General features: G+C 37.5%; 1 protein-coding gene across 1 annotated transcript in view; it reads right to left on the bottom strand.

Moving 5' to 3' along the window:
• Positions 1–27,313, bottom strand: part of ADCY2 (adenylate cyclase 2) — a 4,311,002-nt gene that overhangs the window by 79,139 nt on the left and 4,204,550 nt on the right. Inside the window, exons 22-23 of the mRNA XM_044065410.1 lie at positions 17,612–17,722; positions 959–1,073 (exon numbers count right to left, since the gene is read on the bottom strand). Of these exons, the coding sequence (XP_043921345.1) occupies positions 959–1,073; positions 17,612–17,722 (226 nt within the window). The remainder of the gene's footprint in view (positions 1–958; positions 1,074–17,611; positions 17,723–27,313) is intronic.

Raw genomic sequence — 27,313 nt, 5'->3', positions numbered from 1 at the left:
TTCTCCTTGTGTGGTATATGTTTAGCAAGCTGCTTGCTACAGTTTCAAATGCAGAAGAAGTCCCTTTTTTGTTTCTGATTCCATTGTATATCTTTCTGATTCTTTGAAATCTTCTTTTGAGTAGGAACATTATTACTTTTGTTGCTTGCATATGGTAATGACATTATCTTCAATGATTAGCTAGCTAGAAGATATACAATATATAGTTAAAGATTTAAACAAAAGAAATGTATCTGAATAAAACATCACATTTATGGATCTGATTTGTTAGTGTTACACATTAGAGACATGGAATTAACAGAAGGTGAAAGGAAAGGGATTCAAAGCTATAGATCACTATAAATATTCCCCAGAGACCTACAGATCTGAGAGGCTTGCACAGCCTTGACATGGTTAGGTTTTTATCAAATTCATACTGTTTTTTTCATACACAAATAACTACATATAAGAAACTCATGCACAGTTAATGTACTAGTTGCTGTGATGATGGTGCAGACCTCAGTAAGACTGATTAAGAGGCCTCAGGCTCATAGAAACCACAGCAGGATCGAATGATTGTGTGCCATTTAACAATGTTGTGTACTGATGGATCAGTAATAAAAACATTATTTCAAGGCTTACACTGAACAAACAGACATGGAAACCCATACCTTTTCACAGATTACCTGACCTTTTACTTTATACACTTAGTTTCATAACCAATGTATATCTAGTAGCAGTAATTCTTGGGGAAATGGCATCAGGATGTACATATTACTATAGAATGAAAAGTGATTCTACATCAAAGACATTTTTAGTGCTAAAATATTTTTGTGTAAATGGCTTTCCAAGAAGGCATGTACTACAACATTTTGTGTTAGATTAATCCATCTACACAAGCTGAAAAATATGTTACTACTCAGCTGATGAGAAATCACTACAATGTGTTTCTGGGAAACCACTAGCATCTAAGACTTACCAACTCGTAGCATAAAGTCGTTAAAAGAGTGCTTGTTGATGACATCCAGCTTTGCTGTAAGCGCAAAGGCAAACTCTACCATGGTTCCTATGTGAACACACTGCCTTTCAGGTTCCTGGGAAAAACAAAACAGATAAACCTTAAACAGTAAAAGAAATACATCTCCAAAGTGTGTGCTTACAGAGATCTCTACTGGAAACATAATAATTACTCAGCACTAGAATTAAAGCAAAGCTTGATTATTTGGATTTTGTTAAACATGTTTAATTTTATTAATTTCCGAAGATAACGGTGCATGCAAATGCAGTGTCCAGAAAGACACTACTTTATAGATTGTCCACCAAAATTATAATAATTCTGAAACTAAAATTTATTAAAATTTATAATATTAAATACATTTAGTGTTTTTTCTCTCTCTCTCTGCCCATTCTTAGCACCCTATTACATTTTTCCTGTATGTAGTCTGTGTATTTATTATACATGCATGCTGTGTTCCTTGAATGATATCAGGACATTGGACTTGTGCTCTATTGCCTACATCATTAACACTATTAACCCCTCTGTGTATAATGGTGGTAGAGCCTAATTAAATTACAGTATATTAAACATTGAAATAAGTCAGGTTAATGTCATTATTTATTCACAATAATCTCTCGTGCCACGTGTTCTGTAAATTTTAGCAAGGATGCCAACATCATGCATGTATGAAACTGAGACTAAATATGTGCAAGCTAGTAATAGTGAAATTAATTACTATATATACTCACAAAGGCACAAAGGAAACACTTATTTGTCCATGCTTAATGTTGCCTTAGACTTGAGTTGAATTACAGCATTAGTGATTAAAGATCTGAGGTCAGTGAGATCAATACAATGAAACATTATTCAGTGAGTAGCTTTATAAACCAGCACAATGAATGCCATACACAGACATACATGTGAAAATTGGAAGAAAAATGATAATGCTTGCCACCCATAAACCTTGTGTAATACAACAATGCAATGAAGGATTACTATCATAATTTCTACCTGCCAACTGCTTCATACTTTTCTGTTTTATTGACTATGCATCTGTAAGCATTGTTGCTGCAGTTTACTTCCAGTGCAAGCCAGCATACATTCACATGGAATATGGACAACCCACTGTGGCCACTGTATCACAAAAAAAGAAGAATCTAAAAACTCTACAAACCACCTATAATAAATGCAGATTTATAATCCTAGACCTCAAAAAAGAGAACACAGTTGTCACATTCTATATAAAGCCAAATGATTACCTTTGGAACTCAGAATCACTCTACTTGTAGCAAGCCTAGTTTTCAGTCTCACTAACCTTAGCTCATTCAGGAGCAAACTACATGACAAAACCACCTCCTACAGCTTTAGATACCACTCAGCATATACCCACTTCCTTCATTCAAAATTACAATTCACTGATTACTCCTACATTCTTACCCTACAATTCTGTGCTACCATTTCTTTACTTATTCTGTGTTTTAGATTTGACTTAGAACTAAAGTCCTCATTCAAACAAGAAGAATGTTAGTGCTCCCTTAACAGGGGAACCACATAAATCCACAGCAAAAAACCCTGCTAGGCAATAAATCTGGTAAGATCAATGATACAATACAAAAAGACAAAATTTTCCCAGAAATAAGACATTCAAACTGATTTTTATTATAGATGCTTTATAAAATGTTTATTTAAAAACTTCTTCAGGCATAAATGTTTACATAAATCCACCCCAAAATCTCCCTTCTCAACTTGAGTTCTACATGTATTACATTCTGTTTGTAATTGTTTAAAATTTCTGTATTCTTTCTGAAAATGTTAAAGATATATTATGACCACTGCATGTATAATTTGTTAAAATGTATATTCTGACAATAATAATAATAATATACTGTGACTGCAATATTTATTTATTTTTTTGCTCTGATTGGACATTTCATGTATCCCTAGTCTGAGCCTGAATATGGCCTATTAGAATCAGTGACCACGGTCATAAAATATAAACAAAACAAACAAATAAATAAATATACAAATAAAATAGATAAAAAACAAGTCTCATTTACAAGGCATCAAAAATAGGCAGCTGCCAAAAACAGTTTTTAGTACAACATATTCCATGGCACATCAATGTAAAATACTTTAAGGAGAATATTGCATTTCCTATAATTTTTCCAGCTTCAGAAATGGTAAACATTCATACACTGCAAAACGTGATATTCAAACTTAGTAAATCAATATCTAATTCAGTTTATATATTTTCCAAAAATGTTTAGACTCAGGTGTGGCTGAAAGATTCAGTATGCAAAGGTTTTATTGCAGATAAAAATAGACATAAGCGCTTTCACAGTTGAAACTGCTTCTTCAGATGTAATAAAAAACACAAATTCATATTGTACAATCAATTAAGAATGCAACCAATCATAACATACCCACAATTTAAAGTTCTACCACCCTTCATATACATACTAGCAACTATTACAAAAAATTCACCAATAAAAATATATAAAAATAAATACATAATCTTGGTATTTGTGAAAACTATCTAAACAAAGGTCTGAACTTGAGCATTGGTTCATTGGGGACCTTATCAGTAAGACCGTGGCCAAAATCACTTCTTAGCCTAATAATCCATTTTGCTTCAAGTTGTTCTGTTAAATTTCTCACATTGCCCCCACAAGTATCCTCATACACTATGCTGAATTGTGGTCTCTTTAACATGTTTGGCTAAGGCATTTGTCATCGTACAATTATTAATATGATATAGATGTTCTTTATTTCTTTCAAAGCCCTATCTGTCTTCCCTACATAGAACTTATGACATACCACACAGTATGCTAAATAGACAACATGCATAGAGAATATTACATTTCCTATAATTTTTCCTGCTTCAGAAATGGTAAACATTCATACACTGCAAAAAGTGATAATCAGACTTAGCAAATCAGTATCTAATTCAGTTCATATATTAACATGAAAAGCAATGCTAATGTACAGATGAAATGATGGACATAAATCCGTGGATAAAAAGGCTTTGCTCCCATGACACAGTATTTTGCAATGTCTCTGAATCTGCACTTCATGGTAGTTAACTACTGCACGTGGAGCATTGGTATCCCCTCTTAGTCACACACACACACACACACACACACACACACACAGACACACACACACACACACACACACACACACACACACACACACACAGACACACACACACACACATATTCAAACACATTCAAACACACACTACAATCCCTCTACCTGTCACTGAGTTGCCTGCTCTCCCCCTATCTAGTGGTTCCCTGACCCAGATCCTTATAACAGATGAAGTGCCATTAAGCACACACATTAGAATAAAACATTTAGAATACTCCATGGTGGATAGTTTTTCTCCCCATCTTGATCCCAATAGTACTGTAAGTGCCATTAAAGCACAAGCATATTATCCATGGTGTTTAGTGTGTGCCATTATGGCACTCGAGATTTGTGCAATCCCTGGAGCCCAGTGGCTCCTCCCACCTCTAATCCTCATGCTATTAACAGTTTTGGTAGATGAACACAGCCCTTTGACTATGTTCACTACCACAACATGGTGGGTCCAGCTGTGATGATCTACATGGTTGAGTGATTTCATTAATCATTTGGCATGTAGTTGCCTTCTTGAAGGTGGGTGGTAAGGGGGGCAAATGGTTAATTAGCGTATGCCTATTCCCTGAACCGCCTCAATAGCATTCAGCCTAGCCATGGTGCTAGCCTTTCATTATGCTGTATGTCTTTGTGCCAGAGCACCATTCAGCAGCATTCTGGGGTTTTATTGAATCACAAAAGGTTACAACTACATGTACATGAAGGTGTATACATCATGGTAAGTTTATGAATTCACTGGAAAGAATATATAGCAGACAGAATGAAAGCTGCCAGTCTACCACATTCTTAGTTTGTTAAAGGTCACAGTATTCTATCTGCGCCTAAATAAAAAGATATAGAGTAATAATAGTGAAAGAATGGAAAAGCAGACAAAGAAAGGCTGCTAAATGTGCTTGTTGTGACTTAAGAAAGAATATTCAGAAGAGCTTTGTTAAAGAAATCAGTTGTAGTTTCCTATTTAGAGGTTCATAGATTACTTTTAGGCTAACTGCCCTTGTGGGCCATTTTAAGCTTAGTCAATTACCTCATGTGAGAATCAAACCCTGCACCTTCTATTTATACGGTAAAAATCTATGCCAACCCTGACATATACAAATAAAAGGTTAGTATACTAGTGCACAATTATTTTTGAATTGTACCTTCAAAACATTTCTGGTAGCACTAGGTAGCACAGAAGAATAAATATGCTGTCATTATTTGACTCCTGGTTGCTGTCAAAACTCAGACATGGCCCATAATTTATTCAGGACATTCAAACTTTGTATCTTCTGGTCATAATAAGTTACAAGTTCTCCAAGGCAAAATGCTCTCACATATATACTTCTGTGAATCTGTTGTAACTTGTTGAGTAGTAGAGGAACAATGAATGGCACAAATAAATTGAGAGAAAGAAAAGGAACACAATAGACCATGTTTGCATTTCTCCATAGGCTTTAGTTGCTAATTAAAGGAAAAATGTGTTGCATGAGGTTTGCTCACAATGCAATGTTTAACTGCTTGATTTATTATAGTTACATTGTATAGTATTTTCTTGTAAGTTATATGCCTTTAAACTCAATCTGCTACTGTAGTATATTCCTTTTCAAAATAGTTGCCTCCTTTCAAAAAGCCTGTGGTAGACATCTGTACTTTTGGGGAACTTGGATATTATTCACAAAGTTATTTAAGCAGGCAATGCAAACAGGTAAACTAAACAATATGTTTAAACTAAAGTATGTGAGATAAAGAATGTGCAAACAACACGTGAGAAATAGTATGATTTATTTACCTCTATGTACCTTTCTTTGTGGACTGCTTAAATATCTGACTTAATAATGTGTACATAAATGGAGCAACAGAGTTTCCATCCTAGGTTTGCATTCTATTTTTCATCTACACAGATGTGCACATTGGTTCCTTTCTGCTGTCACTGACCCATTCATTCATCCGTATGGGGCCTGGAGCCAAGCCTGTTCATTCTCCAAGTAAGTTGAGATCCTGAACATGATAGTTAGAAGTTAGGATCTGGATCAGTCTTCCAAGATAAATGGACTCTATCTTATCCAGTCTAACTCCTTCTGATAGTGGCAGTAACTTTGGCTGTCTGATACTACCTGGGTGAGCTAATGCATGTTCTTGTGCACGCCTTCCTGGCGTCATGTAGCATAGAGGCACCCCTTGTGCTACATAGAGCCAGGAAGATCATTCAGTACAAAGGCAGCTAGCAACCTCTTAATGTTGCCAGATTTACCCCCTATACTCCTGCTTGGGTGTCTGGAAGCAGGGTTACACCACCTCTTTGCAATCAAACCAATCAAATGCAACCCCATATTTAAAAAGATAGTACCATCTTAAAAACAGTAAATTCATATCCAACTTGCCATAACAAAACATTGTAAAATCTAATTGCATGTTGTTCAAATATCTTATAAAGTGTAAATAAACTCAAAAATATAATTTCTAATTTATATATTAATCATTCTTAAAAATAAATGTAGTTAATAACATATAATACAAACCAATATTCCTGTTAAAATTTCTAACTTAGTTGCCGTCAATTTTAGTACAGGTATAATAGAGATAGTATCCTTGATACTTGGGGGGGTGGTGGTAGTTGCATCAAATCTTAACTACCAGATTAGCTCCTTTTATTCAAGTTCATCTTCCCAGTTACCCTGCCATGGGTCACATACCAATTGTTCTAATATAGTAAATTTAAACCTGCTAAAAATGTGACAGTTTAATGAGTGGTTGTATATGGCTTTGTTGACATTGCATTTGATTGGTTCTTATATAAATCGTGAGATTCATGACCCTTCAACTTTGTTCTGATGAAGTCCTTTTTATTTGTATCAGGGACAAAAGCGATTGCTTAACATGCTTTAATCGAGTGAGTAAACCAGCCTGATATGGGTTCCCAAAGTCACTGGCTGATGTCCTTACCCAGACTGGAAATGTTTGAGACAGGCAAAGTATCAGGATTCAAAGATGGTTTCTTGAAGAGCAAGATCAGGAAGAGCTCCTTCAGGAATGAGGATGAAACAGCAGAATTCAAAGAAGATTCCAAGCACCAATGAGTAACTGGTCCCTAAGCATCTACACTAGCTGTAACTAGCTTGCATGGATCGTGAGACAGAGCACATATTATAAAATACATGCTTATGGTCACTGAGAATACTGTATGAACACAGAGTTATAGTCTCAATAAGCTTGCACCTCAGTGAATGAGGAGGAAAAAATATACATCTAGTGGTGGCAAGTTTGTTGGTGAAGAAGAGAGAAGCTGTGCCATGCTCATGTAAACTTAATGCTCTATGGGTGGACAGACAATGCTGGACTGCAGAGACGTCCCACTAACTAAAAGGGTACGGTTAGTTACTCTTGTGATCTTTCTGCTGTCTCCTGAGAGCTGTCATTGTTTACTTATTTTATTTGCATTTGTTTACCAGTAAAGTCAGACTGGGCATGGAACACCTTTCCAGTGGTGGCCCAGGGAGAAGAGCGCCACAGTTATAATAATACATGAATCAGAGTTGTAATAATAGAAACATAAAATAATATATGAAACTGAATGATAAAACAAGAACATAAATCCTTGGCATTCATTGATGGTAACTTGTACATTTTGATCATATTTACCTATTGAGCAAAATAAAAGAGTACAGAACGACAACAACTGAACAGAAAGGTGAAACCAATTTCTAAAAAATGGTAATAAAGGTAACTAGAAGGAACAGAAAGGGTATTTAAAGTGAGTTTAGTTCATTCTGTTAGAACTAGAATACGTGAGTACAGAATTAATAGTTAATGGATACAATTATTTACAAAAGATTTTTAGTATGTACAATTTATTTACACAGAAGACCCTTTTGTTTATCCCAAAAGACTTACCTGTCCACAGGATAGGTAATGAGGTCAGAGAGGGGAAAGTAAAGGGCGAAGGATTTTGGGATTATCCTGGTGTGTTATAAGAACATTACCATGAATCCATTAGGTAGATATTCATTGTGTTTTGAATGAGGAAAGCTTTTCACTGAGCCTTAGATTTACAGGCCGCAGGTTCCCTGTTCTGGAGATTATATTACCATGTAGGGCTTTAAAATTGAAAGAGAATAATGCTGCACCACTCCAAAGACCCGCACTCCTTAATTGAATTTACAGCCTTTATCCTTCCCACCATAAGGAGAGGATCTTAAAGTCAAACTGTGACTTTTGCACATTAAGTGGGGCATGACATACATAGTATGGGGCAAGCAAATCCAGATCATTCAGTGATCCATTATAGTCACTAACCAAACCTTTAGGATCACCTCCAGTGTCTTCTAAAAGAGCAGAAGGAACTGTGATGAAATGAAGCAGAATAGAACATTGAAGTACTATGGCACTCCATTGGCTCAAGACTGAGTGGGTAACATAGGGAAGCACAACACCAAAGTGGATCAGAAAAGTGGCCAGGTTAAGAAAATGGCTCCACCAACATGTCTGAGGTCATCATGTGCAGCAGAAAAATCAAGGAAATAACCTAAACAAACCCCTAATCCTTCATAATATGTAGTGATTCCTTAGTCAGAGCCACAGATGCATTGGCAGCCTAAATTTTGAAATCTTCAAGGACAATTTGGGGCTTGGAACTTCTGCTGTAAGATAAAGCTAAAATTATTATGAAGTCACACTTCCTTTATAAATACTAAGTCACAGCTATGCAGCACATTGGTGATGAGCAACGTCATGTTGCAGAAGGATGTCACATAAGGATGTTTCATTTTATCTGGGGCCAGACTAAGACAGGTAGAATTAACCTACTCATGATGAAAAAATGGAAACATGAGCTCTCAGAAAAGATCTCCCCACATAAACTTAATTATTCACACATAGTGCTCAGATTTACCTCAAGACAAAGTTTATTAAGTCTATTTAAATTAGTTTCTCACCTACTGCTGACATCTTCCTGGAGTCAGTTTTCCTCAAATGATACTCTGTATCTTCAGAAGTTTACTGCATTTGTCAAATGCCATCTGGATTTTGCTGCTTCTTATTTCTAACTTTGATCTGCACAGTGCTATGCATATAAGTCACCAATTCAATATTTTATTAATAAACTGTTGATGGACAGAGACTAGATTGCATGAAAGGCTTGATTGCTGTTGCAAATACTTTGGACAAATAATTATTCCTCAGGCAACCATCTTCTTCCCTCAGTCCTCTTGGTATAGCATTAGCAGCCACCAAACACCATGGCAAAGCCATGTCCAATATGGATGTAGGAAAGTTCAGTGCGGACCAAGGATTTATTTATTATTTATTTCTTTGTTTTTGTTGACCAGGAAAGTCTGCCTGGACAGAGCCCATTTTTAGTGGAGGCCATGGGAGAAAAGCTTAATCACAGTATATTTATATTAACAAGCAAATTTCAAACAGTTTTCATTAAACCAACACTTACATTTTTCAGAAAAGAAATACAAGACAGGTATATACACTAAAGTATTTACATCAGCAATTACAAGTCTGTATAGTTCTGATAGCTCTAAAATCTTGCAAGAAGTAAATGGATTTATCCTGTAAAAGAGGAAACATTATTGTAAAGAAGTTTAGAGTTCTTTCATTTCAGTACAGAAAGGTTTGTAAAGAGCTACAGAGATATGAAGGAAGTTATATAATTATGCTGGAGGAGAGATTTTAGTATTTTATGGGTTTGTAAAGAGTTCAAGAGATACAGTGAACCAAGTTATAAAATTATGAAGGAGGGCAGATATTAATATTACATAGGAGAATATTGGTAATAGCATGTGTAAGAGAGAGAGAGAGAGACGGAGACAGAGACAGAGACACAGAGAGAGAGAGAGAGAGACAGAGACACAGAGACACAAATAGAGAGAAAGAGAGACAGAGAGAGAGAGAGACAGAGAGACAGAGAGAGACAGAGAGAGAGAGAGAGAGAGAGAGAGAGAGAGAGAGACAGAGAATTGTATAAGAATAGTTCTATCTGGGTTGCTTGTTCCAAATTCTTGTATCCGGAAGGTTTGTAACTTAGGTACACATGAATGTATGACAGGGGTAGAGCAGTGGATGGCAACAGTCAGAAAAAGAGAAAGATGAGAAGTGATGCTTAAGAGGGAGATAAAAGGGGGTGTATTGATTCAAGTACAGGAGGGCAAAAACTTAACGATGAGTAATATGAAATGTGTGCTTCACTAGAGCTCTCAGTCTGGTGATGAACCTGAGCATGATAAGGATCAGGTAAGGTGTTACTTGAGCTGGATTTTATAGCTTGGGAGTTTGTTACTGATTTTTACATGTGTAGGGATGGTGTTCCGGAGATTGGAGCTGTAACAGGAGTATAGTGAGTTCCCTGATGAATTGTTTCTTTACTAGTGATTAATGGAAATTTATCACCAGAATGGAGGTCCCTTGTGGATGTGTAGGGTAATAGTATATTTTTAATGTGGAGCATTTTTCAGAATAATATACCAGTTTGTACACCATAACTAGTACACTTGGTAGTTGTTAAGCTCTAGCTATTTTAGTTGTTTTAAATCTTGGCAGTTGTGAGTTTGGTGTGTAGTTTTGGTAGCAAATTTAGCTATTTTGTTTTAATAAGAGGCTAGTTTGGATTTTAGTGCAGAGCTTAGGTTTGTAAGGATAGCTGAGGCATTTAAAATGGTTAGAAACAAACAAGATGAGTCTAGAATTTTTCTTGCTGGGTCTGAAAGCTACTGTTTTGCCCTATAAAGGAAGCCAAGTTCTGGTGGGCTTTTTAATTGTTTGAAAAATATGTTAGTCAGATTTTAGATTGTCATGTTTTACAATGCCCAGTAATTTAGTATTATATGCTGATGTACTAAGAAATATTGTTTTTAACTGAGATAATGTTTTGAGATAAGACCATCAGTTTTATTTTATTGGTATTAAGGAACAGGTTTGAAATTTTCAGCTAGGGTTTGAATGAAGAGAAAGAAATGTCAGTGATCATTTGGAGTGTAGATATTGTGGGGGTTGTACATATTAAAGCCAAATCATCTGCATATTGTACTACATTTGCTCGGCCTGTGTCAGTGTAAAGCTTGTTTGTAAACACATGGAAGAGAAGGGGTCCTAGTATAAAAGCCCTGAGGGACACCAGTGGTAACTGGGAAAGAGAGGAGGAGAAGGGGTCCTAGTATAAAAGCCCTGAGGGACACCAGTGGTAACTGGGAAAGAGAGGAGGAGAAGGGGTCCTAGTATAAAAGCCCTGAGGGACACCAGTGGTAACTGGGAAAGAGAGGAGGAGAAGGGGTCCTAGTATAAAAGCCCTGAGGGACACCAGTGGTAACTGGGAAAGAGGGGAGGAGAAGAGGTCCTAGTATAAAAGCCCTGAGGGACCTCAGTGGTAACTGGGAAAGAGAGGAGGAGAAGGGGTCCTAGTATAAAAGCCCTGAGGGACACCAGTGGTAACTGGGAAAGAGAGGAGGAGAAGGGGTCCTAGTATAAAAGCCCTGAGGGACACCAGTGGTAACTGGGAAAGAGGGGAGGAGAAGAGGTCCTGTTGCCTTTTGTTGCCTTCCAGATAGATAATTAATGAACCATGTAAGGGAGGATTGAGAGAGACCGATAGGAGAGAGTTAATTTAGTAAATGTTGGTGTGATACAGTGTCAAAAGCTTTGCATATGTCTAGGAACACAGCTGACACTAGGTTACCATTGTTCCAATGCTGGTTTATACTGGTGGTGATGTGAAGAAGGGCTGTGGTTGTACTGTAGTTGGGTTTGAAATGATACTGTTTCAGCAAGCAGATTATTTGAATTTAGGTGATGTAAAAGCTGAGCATGAATACATTTTTCAAGTATTTTTGATGGGGGAAAGGTTTGCAATAGGTCTGTGGTTATTAATCTCTGCATATGTGCCACTTTTGTGTAAAGATATAAAAAAGGATTTTTTCTAGATGGAAGGAACGTATTTTTCACATATAGATCTATTTATCAATATTGAGACTGGAAAAGCAACTGCATTTGCAGCCGTTTTTAAGTAATCTGAGGGATTAGGAAAAGAGAAAAGAGAACCCCCTTTGTTGCTGAGTGGGGAAGGGATAAGTGGAAGGCTTTCACTTGGTCAGAGGGGAATGTGGAAGCTTTGATGAGTGTACATAAGGGGTTTGCCACACTGAAGGTCACTGCTTAATAAGAAAAGCTGTCAACCTGTCTCTATTACCCTGGAAACAGTTTATCTGCTTTTGCTAAGAAATGAATGTCTGCCTTTGAAACACCTAATCAGTTCTGAGTCATGAAGAGAAAAAGAATTCCAATTCAATCTGATATGCTTTTTTCAGTCAGAAAGTGAAGCTTTACATTTTTTGAAGAAAACTTTTGTACAGACATCCCTAAAGAAGAAGAAATCTCTTTTCAAGCGTTTTATTTAATATGTGTGGCTTTCAATGGAAACAGAGTGAAGCCTTTAAGACTCAGAACATGTATTATGAATTAATACAATTACAGATGCTTAAAACAAATCACGTGTCCTATTTTGCCTGCTTTAAAGGATGATTTCTTACTGCAGCCACTTTACTTGACAGACACTCTTTGACTGCAAAAAGGTTTGATAGACTATATAAGGTTACATAGTACATAAGTCACATAAGTACTTATTTTCTAAACCCCAAGGCAGATTCAGCAGTAATCTCTCTTTTCAGATCTACTACTGCCAAACAGTTTAATGCTTCTAACCTTTCTTCTATCAGATAAAGATAAGAGGGCAGTGGATACACTGGGGAAGAAGATACATGCTTCTAGCACTTTAACTTTCAGGATTTTAAATTGTCAAGCCCACTAAGTGAAATATTTGTTTGTGTCTTTTTAGAATGTACAAAAGTTTTTAGTTACACTTCCATCTTCTGGGGTAAAAAAATTTGTAAGTGTTTTGGTGACTGCTGTTTCTCAGGTGACTAAGCATATTCTGAAGTGCACTTATGGTACCTCTGGGTCATCTTCCAGAGTGTGTGCTCCTTGATCACTTTTGGGAAGACTTGCTTGGCTTTGGTCCCAAAACCATCCTGACGAAGTAAAATCTGAGATCTTGAAGTCACCTTTAGAAATATATACATTTTTTGGCCCTTCAGCAGCTAACTAAGGCACTTACGATGTGTGAAGAAAAGGGGCAACTGTTACCAAGAGTGACACAACTTTTTCATACAATGTAACAATTTTTACTTCTCCTCCTCAGTCCCCTTTCCCAAAAGATAATTTAAACAACAGTGGAACAGTACTTTGAAGTGGAATTTGTGGTGGAGGTGGGGGTGAGGGGAGGGGGTACTAGAAAGGAATCTCTAAGAAAAATGAAAAAGTTTCAAACAATCAAGGATAGTCTTCCCAGTCTGCATGACTGTCTACCTCTTTTGGTCCCCTCCCTCCAACCCTGAAGCCTCTCCATCTCCCTCAGACTTCAACTGCCCTTAAGAAATAGTCCCAGTCAATTGGATTCTGATGGTAATTTAATGAGGGTACTTCTGGCAATGGGAACCCCCCTGCCCCCATTTCCTGGGAATTCCCTATTGTCTCAGGAACCAGATTTCTCTGTTTTTTTCCCATTCTGCCCAACATAATGTTCCAGGGAGTAACAGAACCAGTACCCTTCAGACTTTGAGGCAAAGGCTATTATTCAAGGATTTGTCTGGTCCTCCAAACCAGAAGGATCCTAGAAGCCAGTACAGGATCTTTTGGCTTTAAATCTCCATGTCTACATTCCCAAGTTCAGGATGTTAGCACTTTAGAATCATGTTCTCTTGATCTCAACCATGGCTTTCTTAGTAAAGCTAGACCTAAAGAACACCTATTACCACATTCGTATTGTCAAACAGTTTAGGCATTTCTTATGATTTGCTGTATTACCTTTCATTATCAGTTTTCGTTTTTATTCTTTGGATTCTCCACTATACCGAGGGTAGTTACAAAATGCCTAGCTCCAATCATAGCTCACTGCAAACTCCAAGGCATACATATTTTCCCATATTTGGACAATTAACTAATACTTACAGACCCTTTTTCCAGCTTTCAAGAGTCTCTACAAATGTCCTAGAACATCTACTCAGTCTTGAATTTCAAAAGTGTTTCTTTTTCTAGACAAAGATGAAATGTTCCAGCAGCTTTTCCTGAGTCTAAACCAAACACCTGCAAGGTAGTGTCTCAAGATTCTGGGGTACATGGCATTGATGATTGTCATGCTACCTTTTTCAGAGACAATAGGTGAGGAAAATACAATGATACATCAGATCAATCTGGACTCTGTATCTACACCTTTTGACTTTTCACACTACGTTTCTAGGAATTATGAAGAGGGAGATTGGATGGTGGCTAGATCAGATAGCTTGCTATCCAGATCTTCTATTCTCTCTTCCATCACCACTCTAGTCAGTCTCAACATATCCTTCAGATATGGTGTGGTGAGTAGGTAAACATGCAAAATCTATGGGATCTTTCAGGCAGTACAACATAAATATTTGGAAGATGTTGGCTATTATCAATGCTTTGAAGACCTTGAAGCATCACTAGTCCCTAGGACCTCTGCCACTGTGCAAAGACAGTACCCCAGTGATGTGGTGCATATAAACAAACAAGGAGTTAAAAGATTCTACCTCCTTTGTAGACCAGCTGTGATGGCTTGGGATGTAGCGATTCAGCTCAGTCTGTCTTTTTAGTATTCATACATTTCAACATTTCATCAAAGCAAAGCCTTATTGCAGACAAGCTCAGCAGGACCAGGACAGACCCCCACAAATGGAAAAGTCATCCATGGGTCTTCCAAGAATTGCTCCACCTGTGGGAAACACCTCAAGTATATCTGTTTGCCTTCTTTCAGAAAAGATAATCAAATTATTATACAGGACTCCTTGCAGGCAGGGATGGAAGATAGATGTCTTTTAATTTCCCATTGATGGGAATGTTCCTAGCTGCCTATCCACTGATTATATGAGTTTTTCTAAAAATCGAGAAGGACTTTCCAAAAATTGTAGTGGTGACCCCATTTAGGCCAAGGTAACAGTGGTTCTCCCCACTTTACAACTTGCCAAGGGCAATTTCTACAATCTTCCCCACAGACTGAATTTACTCACACAAACAAGAGGAGTTTGATCTCTCCAATCTGAAAATGCATCGGCTAACTGCCTGAGTGATTCAGTTTAGATACATTTTGGCAATTTTTCCTGAGGATGTGCAGCAGGTACTTAAGGAGTTGAGAAAACCTGCTTCTAGGAAATTCAGCTTGTATGTCTACAGATCCCCCATCAAACAGTGCTCAAGTAAAACCATTTTTGAAACGGATCTTGCTTATCTGCTCAGCTAAGAAGCAGGTGGCTTCTCCTTTGGATTTCAATGTTGTGCTTGAAAAGCTTACACATTCTCCATATAAACCAGTTCATCAGGCTGATTTGAAGTTTTAAACATTGAAGACTGTATTATGCATTGCTCTGATATCTGCTAGGAAGGTATCCAAGTTACAAGCACTTAGGCTGAGTCAGTCCTACTTTATTTGTCAGGACAGGGTTTCTTTGAGACCAACTTCCACCTTTATGCTAAACGTAGCTTTCAAGTTTACTTTAAGCCAAACTGTTAACCTCCATGTTTTTTTTCCTTAACCTAGGAACAATGGATAAAGGATTCTTCACTCTGCAGATGTACACAGGCACAGCAGATACTACCAAGACAAAACATAACCTTTCAGGAAAGTTGACCAGATTTCTCATTTCCTGTGAAGGGAAGAGGATAAAGCAACCAGTGTCAAAGTTAACTCTTTTTTCATGGCTGTCTCATGCTACTACCTTTTGTTACACTCACCACAACAAACTACTTCCAAGCAGAGTTACTGCTCATTCAACAAGGGCTTTGGCTTATTATTTTGCTTTTTGGAAAGGCATGGACTATAGTAGCACTCTAGAGGGAGCAACTTGGTTGTCAGTATATACCTTTACAAAGCATTGCAAATTAGATTCCTTTTCCAGCTCCAGACCTGGCTTTGCTAGGACCATTCTCCAGGGACTGCTGGAATCTTTTGTACTGGCCTCTTCCTTGTTTTACTATGTGTGTCTACACTATGGTAGTCTATCCACATAGGTTAGCCTACAGTGATCATTTTGAACATAGTACAGTTGTATGAGTAAATGTACCATAACAGTAGATGTTCTAATGCATCAACATTGCAGTAGCTGTCCTTCCCTCTACCCCCTTTTCCTTGATGTTTTTCATGATATGTTGCCAGGGTGTGGTTCCTTTCATCCTTTAGTATATAGTTGTAAGGATAGAGTTCTTTGTTTCCTAGCGCATGTATTCAGGGTTGCTGCCCTCTTCCTGGGGAAAAAAAATACTCTGAAGCTTTTAGCACTCTTCCTGCCTTTTATAGAGGTGCCTGTGCTCTCCTGGCAGGAGAAACACCTGGTAGATGCCCAAAGCTTTTGGAAGCTGGATGGTGCAGACTGGGTGAATCCACATAGCTTACACAACTGCACCAGTAATGTATTAAAACATCTACTGTTATGGGAAGTTTACCTACACAACTGTACTATTCTGTAAACTGCCCTTAGTTGACTGTGCTGCATGACAGTGAGTTTATGCTTTCTGTGATGGTTCATGCTCAGGTCAGGATTTGTCCCTCTATCTTGCACACACTGAGTGATGGGATAGGCACAGAATCCCTAGTGACCATGAACTCAGAGAATGTATACATACTTGACAGTTTAAGCAACTTAAGTAATGCCATACATTTTGAGTTTTGATGTGTGCTGATGCGTGTGCATGTGTTTAGCTTCCAGACACTCAGGAAAACTTTGTCACCGTTGCCTGAATGACCACAATATTTACTCAGATATCTGCATTGTTGTTAAAGGATAGCAGAGGCATTTTTTGTGCAATCAGGTGAAAAATACCTTAAGCATGTATAATACACTCATAATTAACAATAATTTAATTAATTTATATACTTCAAATAAGTCATGTCCATTACATTAGAAAATAGTTTATATTTGCACGAGTAACATGTTAACTGTTTAATTTAGCAATCCACTGTTAAATTATACTTTAGCAATTTAACACTGTTACTTAAATGGTTTGATAAAAGTATATAGTCCCCAACATAAATATGACCCCTGCAAGTACTGATACCTCTTTTTACTGATATCATAACAGCAAGTGGATAATTGTGGTAAAGGCTTTGTTACTGGCCTACAGCTGATAACCATGTTCTATGTCAGAAGAAATGATAGCTCGCCAAATTCTGAGATAAGACAAAGGGAACTAATTTCCACCAATTTACACTTAGGGCCAGATTCCAAAAGAATTGCTCTCAGTGTAAGTCTGTCCTGATTTTGAAAGACTTGTTCTCAGTGTAAGATACTTACTTTGGTGTCTATAAGCAGGCTTAGACCAGGGGCCAGATTCCGAAAGACCTGCTCTCAGTGTAAGTGGTCACCTACACTGAGGACAAATCTTTTGGAAATGGGTCCTTAATGTTAAACATTTGGAAAAACATGAGCATGAGAAAGAGTGAACAATTCAAACCTGAATAATTTGTTCCTGTCCTGGCGAGGCACTCAGGCCCGTTGCTGCCATGTATGTGCTTCCAATGGTCTTGATCTTCTCCACTCCACTAAACTTGGGCTTAGACAACAGCTGTGCAAAAATTCACAGGCGTTAATATAATGTACATAACAGCAGATAATGTGAAAGTCATTTTAACAGTTCAAGCATCTCAGAATCAAGTTTTATTACTTCAACAGAAAAAGTTACAAGTGGTAGTTCAGGTATCATCTCATTGAACATGCGGTATGGTATTCACATTTTTATTCCCACCTACAGACAGATCTAATCAGTCACAAAATGGTCCAAGTCTATTACATACATTAGTAAGAATGATGGTGTTAGAAGGAAGGGGCGGGAGGCTTCATTTGTATCTACCTTCCTAAAGGGATATGAGTGCAGTGCATTTGGTATCACATATATCTCTAGAACATAATGTCATAAACTCAGCTCCCATTTGGGACTGAATTAGTACCTGATGTACTGGCACCCTAGTTTAAGATAAGGGAGAGCTTTACTGATGTTGTCTTGATAGTCCTTAACTGAGATGTACATTAAAGTTCTTGATTCAAATGCCTTTATTTATGCCATATTTTGACCCATGTCTTAGGCTTTTCTTTTGTTTTCCTTGCCCATTGAGCCTCCAGTACAGAGATTACCCTTATCTCTGTCCTGTGATATACAGAGGGGTGTTCATACACTGAAATGACATGAGCTGAAGGCAATGGGATGGCAGAACCATCAGCTGTACATTAGAGAGCTAAAGGGGTGAACTACCTATGTTTTCTAGATGGAATTCACAAAGCATTGTAGATACAGCATGTCTTCTTCTCACTTTTCAGTGTAAGAACACTCCACATGATGTCCTGCCAATTTTTTTTTCACTTCTGGTGCTCTGAAGACTGTTAAAAATCAGGCCTGTTCCTGGAGTCAGCTCTGCTGCAGTCACAGCCTGCATAGTTTCTGTAGGATGAGGTAGTCAGTTGTTGTGCATGGAGTACAGACCTCTCCAGCTGGCCCTTTTTTCCCCATGATCCAGTAATCTCAACATAGTCATCAGTGTAGCAACCAGGAACAAAGCCACCATGCCACAGATCAGCCAGCTATAGTCATTACTACCAAGACCATTCTGAGGTGTTCTACTAGATATTTAGGTTGAAGTAAAGTAATCCAAAGCACTATGCCCACAAGGAACTAGCTATTTTATTTAAAGGTGGGTTGAGTTCAGTATTTAAAATAAAAATATTGCTTGTGTCATATTTTTAGCCATTTTACATTTTCTTACATGCAGATTCATATTTATCTATTTACATTCATGCTCACTTTTAAACAGTGTGCAAATTTACTTTTTTATATATTGATGAATAGCTTCTTCATTCTGTCTTTGCACAAAATTACTGTGACTCTGTCATATTTCATCTGTGAAAAATACCTGCTCAGTTTTCATGTTTATCACGCTCTAGTTGCTTGTTAGAAGGTATTGCATTTAATGTCTGTTCTCTCTTCCCAAGTACCTTTGCAGATATACTCCAGTTGCACTAATACTTCTCTTTAGGATAACCTAGGCTGATATAAACACAATCTAAATCAACAGTCCATCTCATGCACACTAGCAAATGCAAAGAGCTTGAAGAACAAGCTAGATCAAAATCAACTGCTTTCTAGAGACATGCTCAGTACTAGCTATTATTGACTCCTGGCTCAGACAGGATCAACAAAGCATTCATCACTTTTTCCCAAACTACAAATATGTTTTTGAACCAAGTTCTGGAGGTGAGGGAACTCTAATCCTTTACAAACACCACCTGAACATCTCCATCATTACTCAGGCTAGTGCTACCTCTAAAATCGAACCCAACTGGCTACTAATTAAAATCCCCCTTAACAAAACACTTCTCTGCTTCTTGCTGTAACCTTTCACCTCCTTCAGCCAAAACAATTCCTAACATACTCTTCAGACATTAACAAGCACAAAACACACTCATAATGGGTGACTTTAATCTCAACTTCTCAAGCCCAAATACCAATGATGTCACAACATTTATTGAAGATTTTGGCCTTACGCAACTGATTACAGAAACTGTATGACCTAACACACACTCAAATTAACTTACACTGCTTGACCTAATAACAAACAAACTAAAAATCAGACATCAACATGCTACCACAAGCATTCAAGTGACCACTGTCCAATTATCTTCACCATTCGTAAACATTCTTTCAAATCCCTTCCATGGCTCCTTTTCTTCAGACCCAAATCTCAACAAGATATCAACAAACCTGAAACATATCTCAAATCTTTAAGCTGGAACAACATTCTCCCCAACCTGGACTCAAACCAAGCAGCCTAAAATTTGTCTTACTACAATCTCTTCAAAACAAATTATTTCTTGTAATTACTATACTCAGGACATTTCATTATAAAAGACTGAATCTCCAAAGGTCTGAAACACCTATTAAAAGCTATTTGACAAAGCATGCACAAATGGAAGGAAGGTTCTGCCACAGACAACTGTTCTCAATATACCATACTTTGTAACAGGTCAAGTGAGCCATATCAGGAGACAAAGCAAAATCCCTAACAGCCAAACAACAATCACTTTGTAGCTCTCTCAGGCATATCTGTCAAGAGGTGAATCTTCTCAAAGGCCACAAATGTCTAAAACAATACTCTACTCTAAACTGCACTGAATGCAATAAAGGATGGTTCTCTCTATCTGACTTTCTCTGTGACTTCAGTAACCTTTCAGCTATAGCAGGCACACTGCTGACTCAAGACCCCCATGCAAATCAGATCCCACTCTATCTCCCTATTTTTACTTCAAACACATTTCCTCTGAAGAAATTAAAGAAAATCAACATAGCTGTCTCAGATAATCTAATTCTGTGGGCACTTTTTCACTGCAGAAAACACATAATCTCTCCCATGAGCCACATTTACAGCCTGTGTTTCACATCTGACCTCATGCCTAACATCTGGAAATCTGCACAATGGTCAGATCAGTTCACAAACAACCAAATCCCATTAAAAGTCTACATTTTGCCCAATCTCCATTCTTCCAGTTTTTGGGAAAATCGAAGCGAAGATAATCTCCAACCAACTAACTATTTACCTTCAACAATCGGACCTCCTCTTACATAAGCAAATGGATTTTTGGGCTGCCAGAAGCACAGTGACAGCTCTGTGATCATGCACAGATGAAATCAAACTAAATATGGGCAAGAACACCTCGCTGGCACTTCTTTTACTGATCTTGGTCATGCATTTGATACCGTTGGCAACTTCATTCTATTTTCAAACTTAATCCAAATAAGTGTCAGCCCACAAGCTACCAACTGGCTCGAAGATCATCTATTAATGAGAATGTTTGAGATCGCAACCCTGGTTCATGGCCTCTCTTGTGTTACCTTCTCAGTGCCCAAAGCATTGCAAACAAAATGGATCAAACAATTCTATAATAACTATTCTCAAGCCAGACTTTTAACAGTTGCTGAAACTTAGCTGAGACAAGATAACCCCTCTCTCCACCACTTTGTCCTTGGACCAGCTATTTTCTTGAGTGCAGACCAGGAAATACTAAAAGAGGTTGCATCCTATTGCTTTACAAATCTCATTTAAAAGTGAAACTTGTAAATCAAGCCAAACTTACATTGAAATCTTAACCAAATTGGCTTCTGGCAGAAATTGCCTTATCCAGTACTACACATATCTAGTTGGCTGTTACATACTTCCCTCACCCTTCTATACAGTAATTTAAAGAGTTGATTCAGTCAATTTTATCCTACCCAAACAGCAAGAAAAATTGAATTATTCTAGGTGCTTTTAATAACAACATCTTAAGGCCCATTAACTTTGAGGTATTGCATTGCCTCACTGAACAAGTGACATAACTAGTCAAGCAACCTACCAGACCCAACCTTCTGACCAAAACACACTCCTTAATTGATCTCATCTCCAACAGCCCAAACACAATTTCCAACATCACAATTCAGTCACCATCATTTAGTAATCACTGTCCCATCAGTTTCTCCATTTTATTTCTAGATCCCAAAACAAAACAAAATCATAATTAATCTCCTTCAGATCTAAATCCACTGCCAATATTGCAAAACTGTCTTCGACTTTCTCTTCCTTCTGGACTCCTATTCCAGACACTGCAGATGCTAAAAAAAGCAGCTAAATTCCTTATATACTGTCTTTTGAGTCTACAAAACAGATGATTTCTCTTAATCACTAGACTTTCTAATGCCAAACACAAAAAGTGGCTAACCCATGAGTTAAAATCCCTGCAAAAACATTGGGATCAATTATGGAACTTCTGCAAATCTAATCCCTCTCCAAAAAACAGGCAGCAATATAAAAATCTAAGGAATCCTGTCAAAAAATACCATTAGAAGACACAAACGTACAGCACTTGGAAATTTTGGAAAGAAGTCAATAACCTCACAGGATATAACCTGCCTCACACTTCTGCAAGTACTTCCTTCAGCTTGTCTGTAGATGATTTCCACAGGCACTTTAGTGACCTCCCGAGATGCGATGCAAACACACCCTCTAATATCTTCCTCCCTTGTTTTTCTTGTAGATCTCAAACAAAGACATTAATGCCATACTGGAACAAACAGGTGGAAGATCCCCCAGATATAGCAAACTACATCCATGGTTAGTATACCATTGCTGTGAGTTTATTGTTGCACACCTAAAACTCATCTTTAATCTGTGTCTTTCTAACAACACCATATCTAATGCATGGAAATCTGTCATAGTAAAACCACCACTCAAACAAAAACAACCCACGCTTCCATCACACTGTTGTTCCATTTCCATCCTTCCAACTTTTTTTAAAATCTTGGAGAGAACTGCTTACCTTCAACTCACAGAATATATTATTAAATGCCACCTCCTGTACCTCTCTCTCCATTCTTCTACTTAAAGGTGTACCTCAAAGATCTGCTTTTGCCCCTCTTCTGTTCTATTTATACATCAATAAGCTTCCACTTGATCTTTCTTACTTTCCCTCCTCCTGTATGCAGATGGTATGGGCTTCTACTACTCTCACCACTCCCTGGTGATTCCATTTAGTTGTTTTTTTTTTTTTTTTTTGAGAAGGGAATGGAAGGGCTATATTGGCAGCACAGTTTGTGCAAGTTGTAAAGAAATCATTGGAGAGTCAAAGGATTATATGTGATAGAGTTTATGCTCACTTATTTTCTGGTAGGAAGAGCCTCTAGTTTAGCCTGAAGAGGGTAGATTGGTGGAATTAATAAAATGGTTGGGGGATGGCCATCTTGGGCATTATTATCATATTAAGACAGCTGGGAATTCATTTACAAGTGTGTCATTTTTTGTTGTTGTTTTCTAGCTGGAGATATGATTGTCATGCTGGGTCACTCTTCTATATTTTGTGTGGAGATGTAAGCACTGATCAGACCTGAAGGAAGCATGTTGGGGCTTGAGCATGGCATGTGGATTATGTCTTGGCATGATCTCAGAGGTTTGAGTTGGCAGCATTTATTTATAAAATTTGAGGAGCTAGAGGTAGTGTTAGGTGTTCCCCAAATACTGGTAGTCCACTTATTGGGAAATGATTTGGGTGAGATCCTGAAAAGGAGACTCTTGGCTTACATTGTCGCTGATTTGATATGTCTGAAGCAGAAATTTCCACAGATGATTTTAGTGTGGTCAGAAATTATACATAGACTAGAGTGGTGGCAAGTGGATACATTTAAGCGGTTAGAAAGGGCCAGACATTTTCTGAACCATAGGATGGCATTAGTGGTAGCCAGGTTGGGTTTGCTGGTAGCTGATCCAGGGATTGTGATGATAGAGGTGCAAGCTGGTATAGGATGGCTGAGGTGCAATTTAAGCAATGTGGGTCTGGATTTGTTTAACGTGCATTTTGCTTTCTTTTTGAAAGACTTAGTTAAGTGTTTGTAGTTTAAAAGGTGGGAACAACCTGCTTTGTAGGCTGGTGGGCACATTAATAGGGTTTAGGGTTGAACACCTATTTTGTTCTCCCTTTTTTGATGGTTGGAAGATGTTGTAATTATGAAAATGAGTGATGGTATGCTGCATCAAGGTTGATCTGGTTAATTATAGTGAGCATTGGGTTTAGCACTGCTTGTCTTTGGAGTTCTATTGTGAGTGTTCTCCACACTGCCACAGGAAATGGCAGTATCTTTGTTTATTTAAGGTTTATAATATGGTTGGAGTTTTATTTGAATGGCGAGCATTCACCATGTTGCTACAGGAACTGTTACTTTTATTTAGTAATGTTTATAGTACTGTGTGGGTGTCCACTCGCATAGTTATTTGTTGTTTAGTGTAAAAAATTTGTATAAAAGTTTTAATAAACTGGTCACAGTTGCAAAGCTGGTCTAATTTTTTTCTATGCCCATATATGCCTGTGCATGTGGGGGGATGAGGAGAAAGGATGTAGAGTTTATGGACTGAATTGGTGCTTTGATGGTAGCAAAGGTTCACTGGTACATGTGTTAGTGCATAAAGGGTTTAAAAAGGATATGTGTGTGATGGGGAGGCGCTATGGTCAGGAACTGAGGTAGATGGAGGAGGATGTTAGAGAGCTGATATATATAGTGAAAGCTGTGAGTGGGTTGGTCTCCTTGCCATGTTTTTTTTTTTCTTTGTGCAAACCATCCCTCCCTTTCCTCTTATTAGTGCATTGTGCTGTTTTTTTGGGGTTTGTTCAGTATGGGGGCAAAGTACGAGGGGTTTAGGTCTGAACCCCTCTTCTGCTCCACCTTTTGGGCTTGGAAGATATTGCAATTATGAAAGTGAGTGGCTGTATGCTCCTTAAAGTTTTGACTTCATTAATTATGGTGAGTGATAGGTTTAATGCTGCTTATATGTGGGGTTTATGGCAACTTTCCCTATGCTGCCAAAGGAAATGGTATCTTTGTTTATTTAAGTTTTGTAATATGGTTGTAATTCATTTGAATGGTGAGCTTTCCCCATGTTCTTGTTCTAAGTAACAGCAATGGTTGTGTTACCCTAGATTAGTGTAAAGCTTCTGTTTTTTGTTTGTTTGTTATACTTTTTAAATAAGGCACATTGGTAATGAGTAGCTACTGCAGATGTTATACCATGCTTCATTGATTGAAACTTTATTAACAGACAGTAGCCTATTTTATTTAATCAAACTCTGTTGCACAGCAGTGTAAACAAAGCAGGAAGCTCACAATAGTTTATCTACATTTTCAGCTCTGTGGTGGTTTATACAGTATTTCACAAATGAGGGTGGGACTGTATTAATAATTTATAATTACATAAATCTGACAGTTGTTTCGGAAGAATAGCTTTCTAATCTTACCCTCTTTAGCTCAGAAAATCTAATTATTCATTCCTACTCCTGATTTCAAGAACCTAATTATCTGTTTTTATGCTCATAATTTCAAAAACTGAATTGACTGCTTTTCTTGATTTTACATTTCAGAACCACAGTTATCTAATCAGATCCTCTGTGTTTTAAAACCTAATTAATCGAGTTTCACCTTTTTTTTCTTTCCTTAGTTTCATGAACCAAATTACTTCATCTTAACTATTTTAGTTGCAAAAGGCTCAAATAAACTTCAGCAGATGATGTAATGGAGACATTACATAACAAAGAATTTGCCAGTCTGGCTGAGTATGATTTCATATTTCAGTGAGCAACTAGAAAGATGACAAGGCTTAATGAACATCACCAAGGAGAAACTTTGTGATATATACAAAAACTTTCTGGATGCAAAATAGGGTGATAGCAAATGCAAATAGTTGGGTTGATTTACTTTTAGTGCATGTGTACACACTTAAGGTTTGCAGCAAGTGCATACATTGTAAATTAAATCTCATGTCTATCTGCACTGGACTCATACATGTTTAGCACAAAACTCATGCTCATAAGCGAACAAAAGTGGGGTGTATTTCAACTTTAATTTCAGCTGTCAGAGGCAACAGTCCACATATTCTGGTGGTTACTAGCAATGGAATTACTAATGGAGCATATTCAGAGAATAACAGTTACAGTTAGCTCCTGGAAGGTAATGCCATCTGTAGTATAAAGGATTATGGTTGGCTGCTTATTATGTGTTTGAAACATGGATGACAAATAATTCACATTGAGAGTGAAGCTTGAGAGGTGAATCTTGGCATCCACGTCGAGAACAGATCATACATGACTATTATCAGTGAGACAATAATTCTTTGTAGTGCATGGAGCTTTATCTGCTCCATGTACTATTAGTTACAGGGAAAAAAATCATTGTGTTTTTGGCTTTCAAAGCCATAAAACACTTAGCAGATGTTGTCAGAAAGGCACTGTAATGCTGTCTGTTGTGTTTACACCTACTTTTAACGCCTGTCTACTGTGCAGATTTTTACAGAACGTCCAAATTATTGCTTCATATCTTTTGTCTGCCATCAAAAAATATGTGGTTTTTAGAGGACTGAAGTCAATAAATAATGGCATACACTTTTGTTTCAAAGTTTGCATCCTTCACCTTATATTCTAGTAACTTTGTAAGATTTTTTTACTCACAGGAAGTTAGGGACACGTTACCGGTATGGACAGTAGGCAGACACAAATCTTTTCCTGTGCCATGTCATTTACTAGTCAGTACAGGCAACATTTTACTATCGAGCAGTAGACCTGAACTTATGAACATAAGCAGGGGGTGCTTAACATCTAAGTTTGGGTAACATTCCACTCTGACACTTAACAGGTTTGTCCTTTTCTGAATATCGGAGCGTAATCAGCGAACTCCGCACACTACAACATAATTATTGATGAAAAAGAGTCATTAAATAAAGCTGTGTGGTTAACCCTCATGTTAAGGATTCCAGGGTTGGAAAAGCCAACAGATACTTCACAAAACTAAAAAGCAGATTAGCATTGCAATATGTTTCCCCAGGTATACATTTATATAATGACATAAATAGGATTATAAAAAAGCTACAGACCTAGACTGAAATATACCAAGTTATAATTGCACATTTGGCTGTAAGTGTTAAGCATTACATTCTATTCAAACTGCAAAAAATAACTGTCCTGGTAACTGTTCAGACAAACTAACAGTGTGCTCATTTCTAGTAAGACACTGATGTCACCAGACATGAAAGTACATTATTAAGAAAAAAAATATGTTGCATTTTACAATTGGCTTCAGATATGCTACTTGTACTAAAATATACAGTGTGTCTTATGTTGGAAAAAGAAGTGTAAAATCTCATCATTTTTCTACAGTTGTGGTCTTCATCTTTGCTCTAAGCATGCATGTTGCCTAAATCAGCAGTAAATCTGACAAGATAAATCCTGAGAATAAATTGGACCACAGTTTCTGAGAATAAAGTGGACCATGAAGTGAGGTGGATACTGCTCAGTGCTGGGATTCTGAATACATTTTTTATGTAACAATTGCAGCCTGCATTATTACTGAATCCTGTTTCTGATAATAAGGATAGCAATAGCCAAAGTTCATAGGTTCATAGTGTGCAATGTTTATTGTTTTATTAGCAATCACAAATGAAGTGGTGAGACATTTGTATATGTTTTTGTCTGTGTTATTTTTCTACAATGCCTGCTAACCAACAAGCCTTATTTTGATCAGACAGTGCTTATTTGTGATTCTGCCCAGTGGTGAGGTGAGAGCTGTCTAAGAGTGCCCATCATTCAAGCAGCCATGATG

Source organism: Protopterus annectens, chromosome 3.part0, assembly GCF_019279795.1.
Source record: "Protopterus annectens isolate FY-2018-M chromosome 3.part0, PAN1.0, whole genome shotgun sequence".
Taxonomy (NCBI): Eukaryota; Metazoa; Chordata; order Ceratodontiformes; family Protopteridae; genus Protopterus; species Protopterus annectens.
This window is presented reverse-complemented; position numbering and strand designations above follow the sequence as displayed.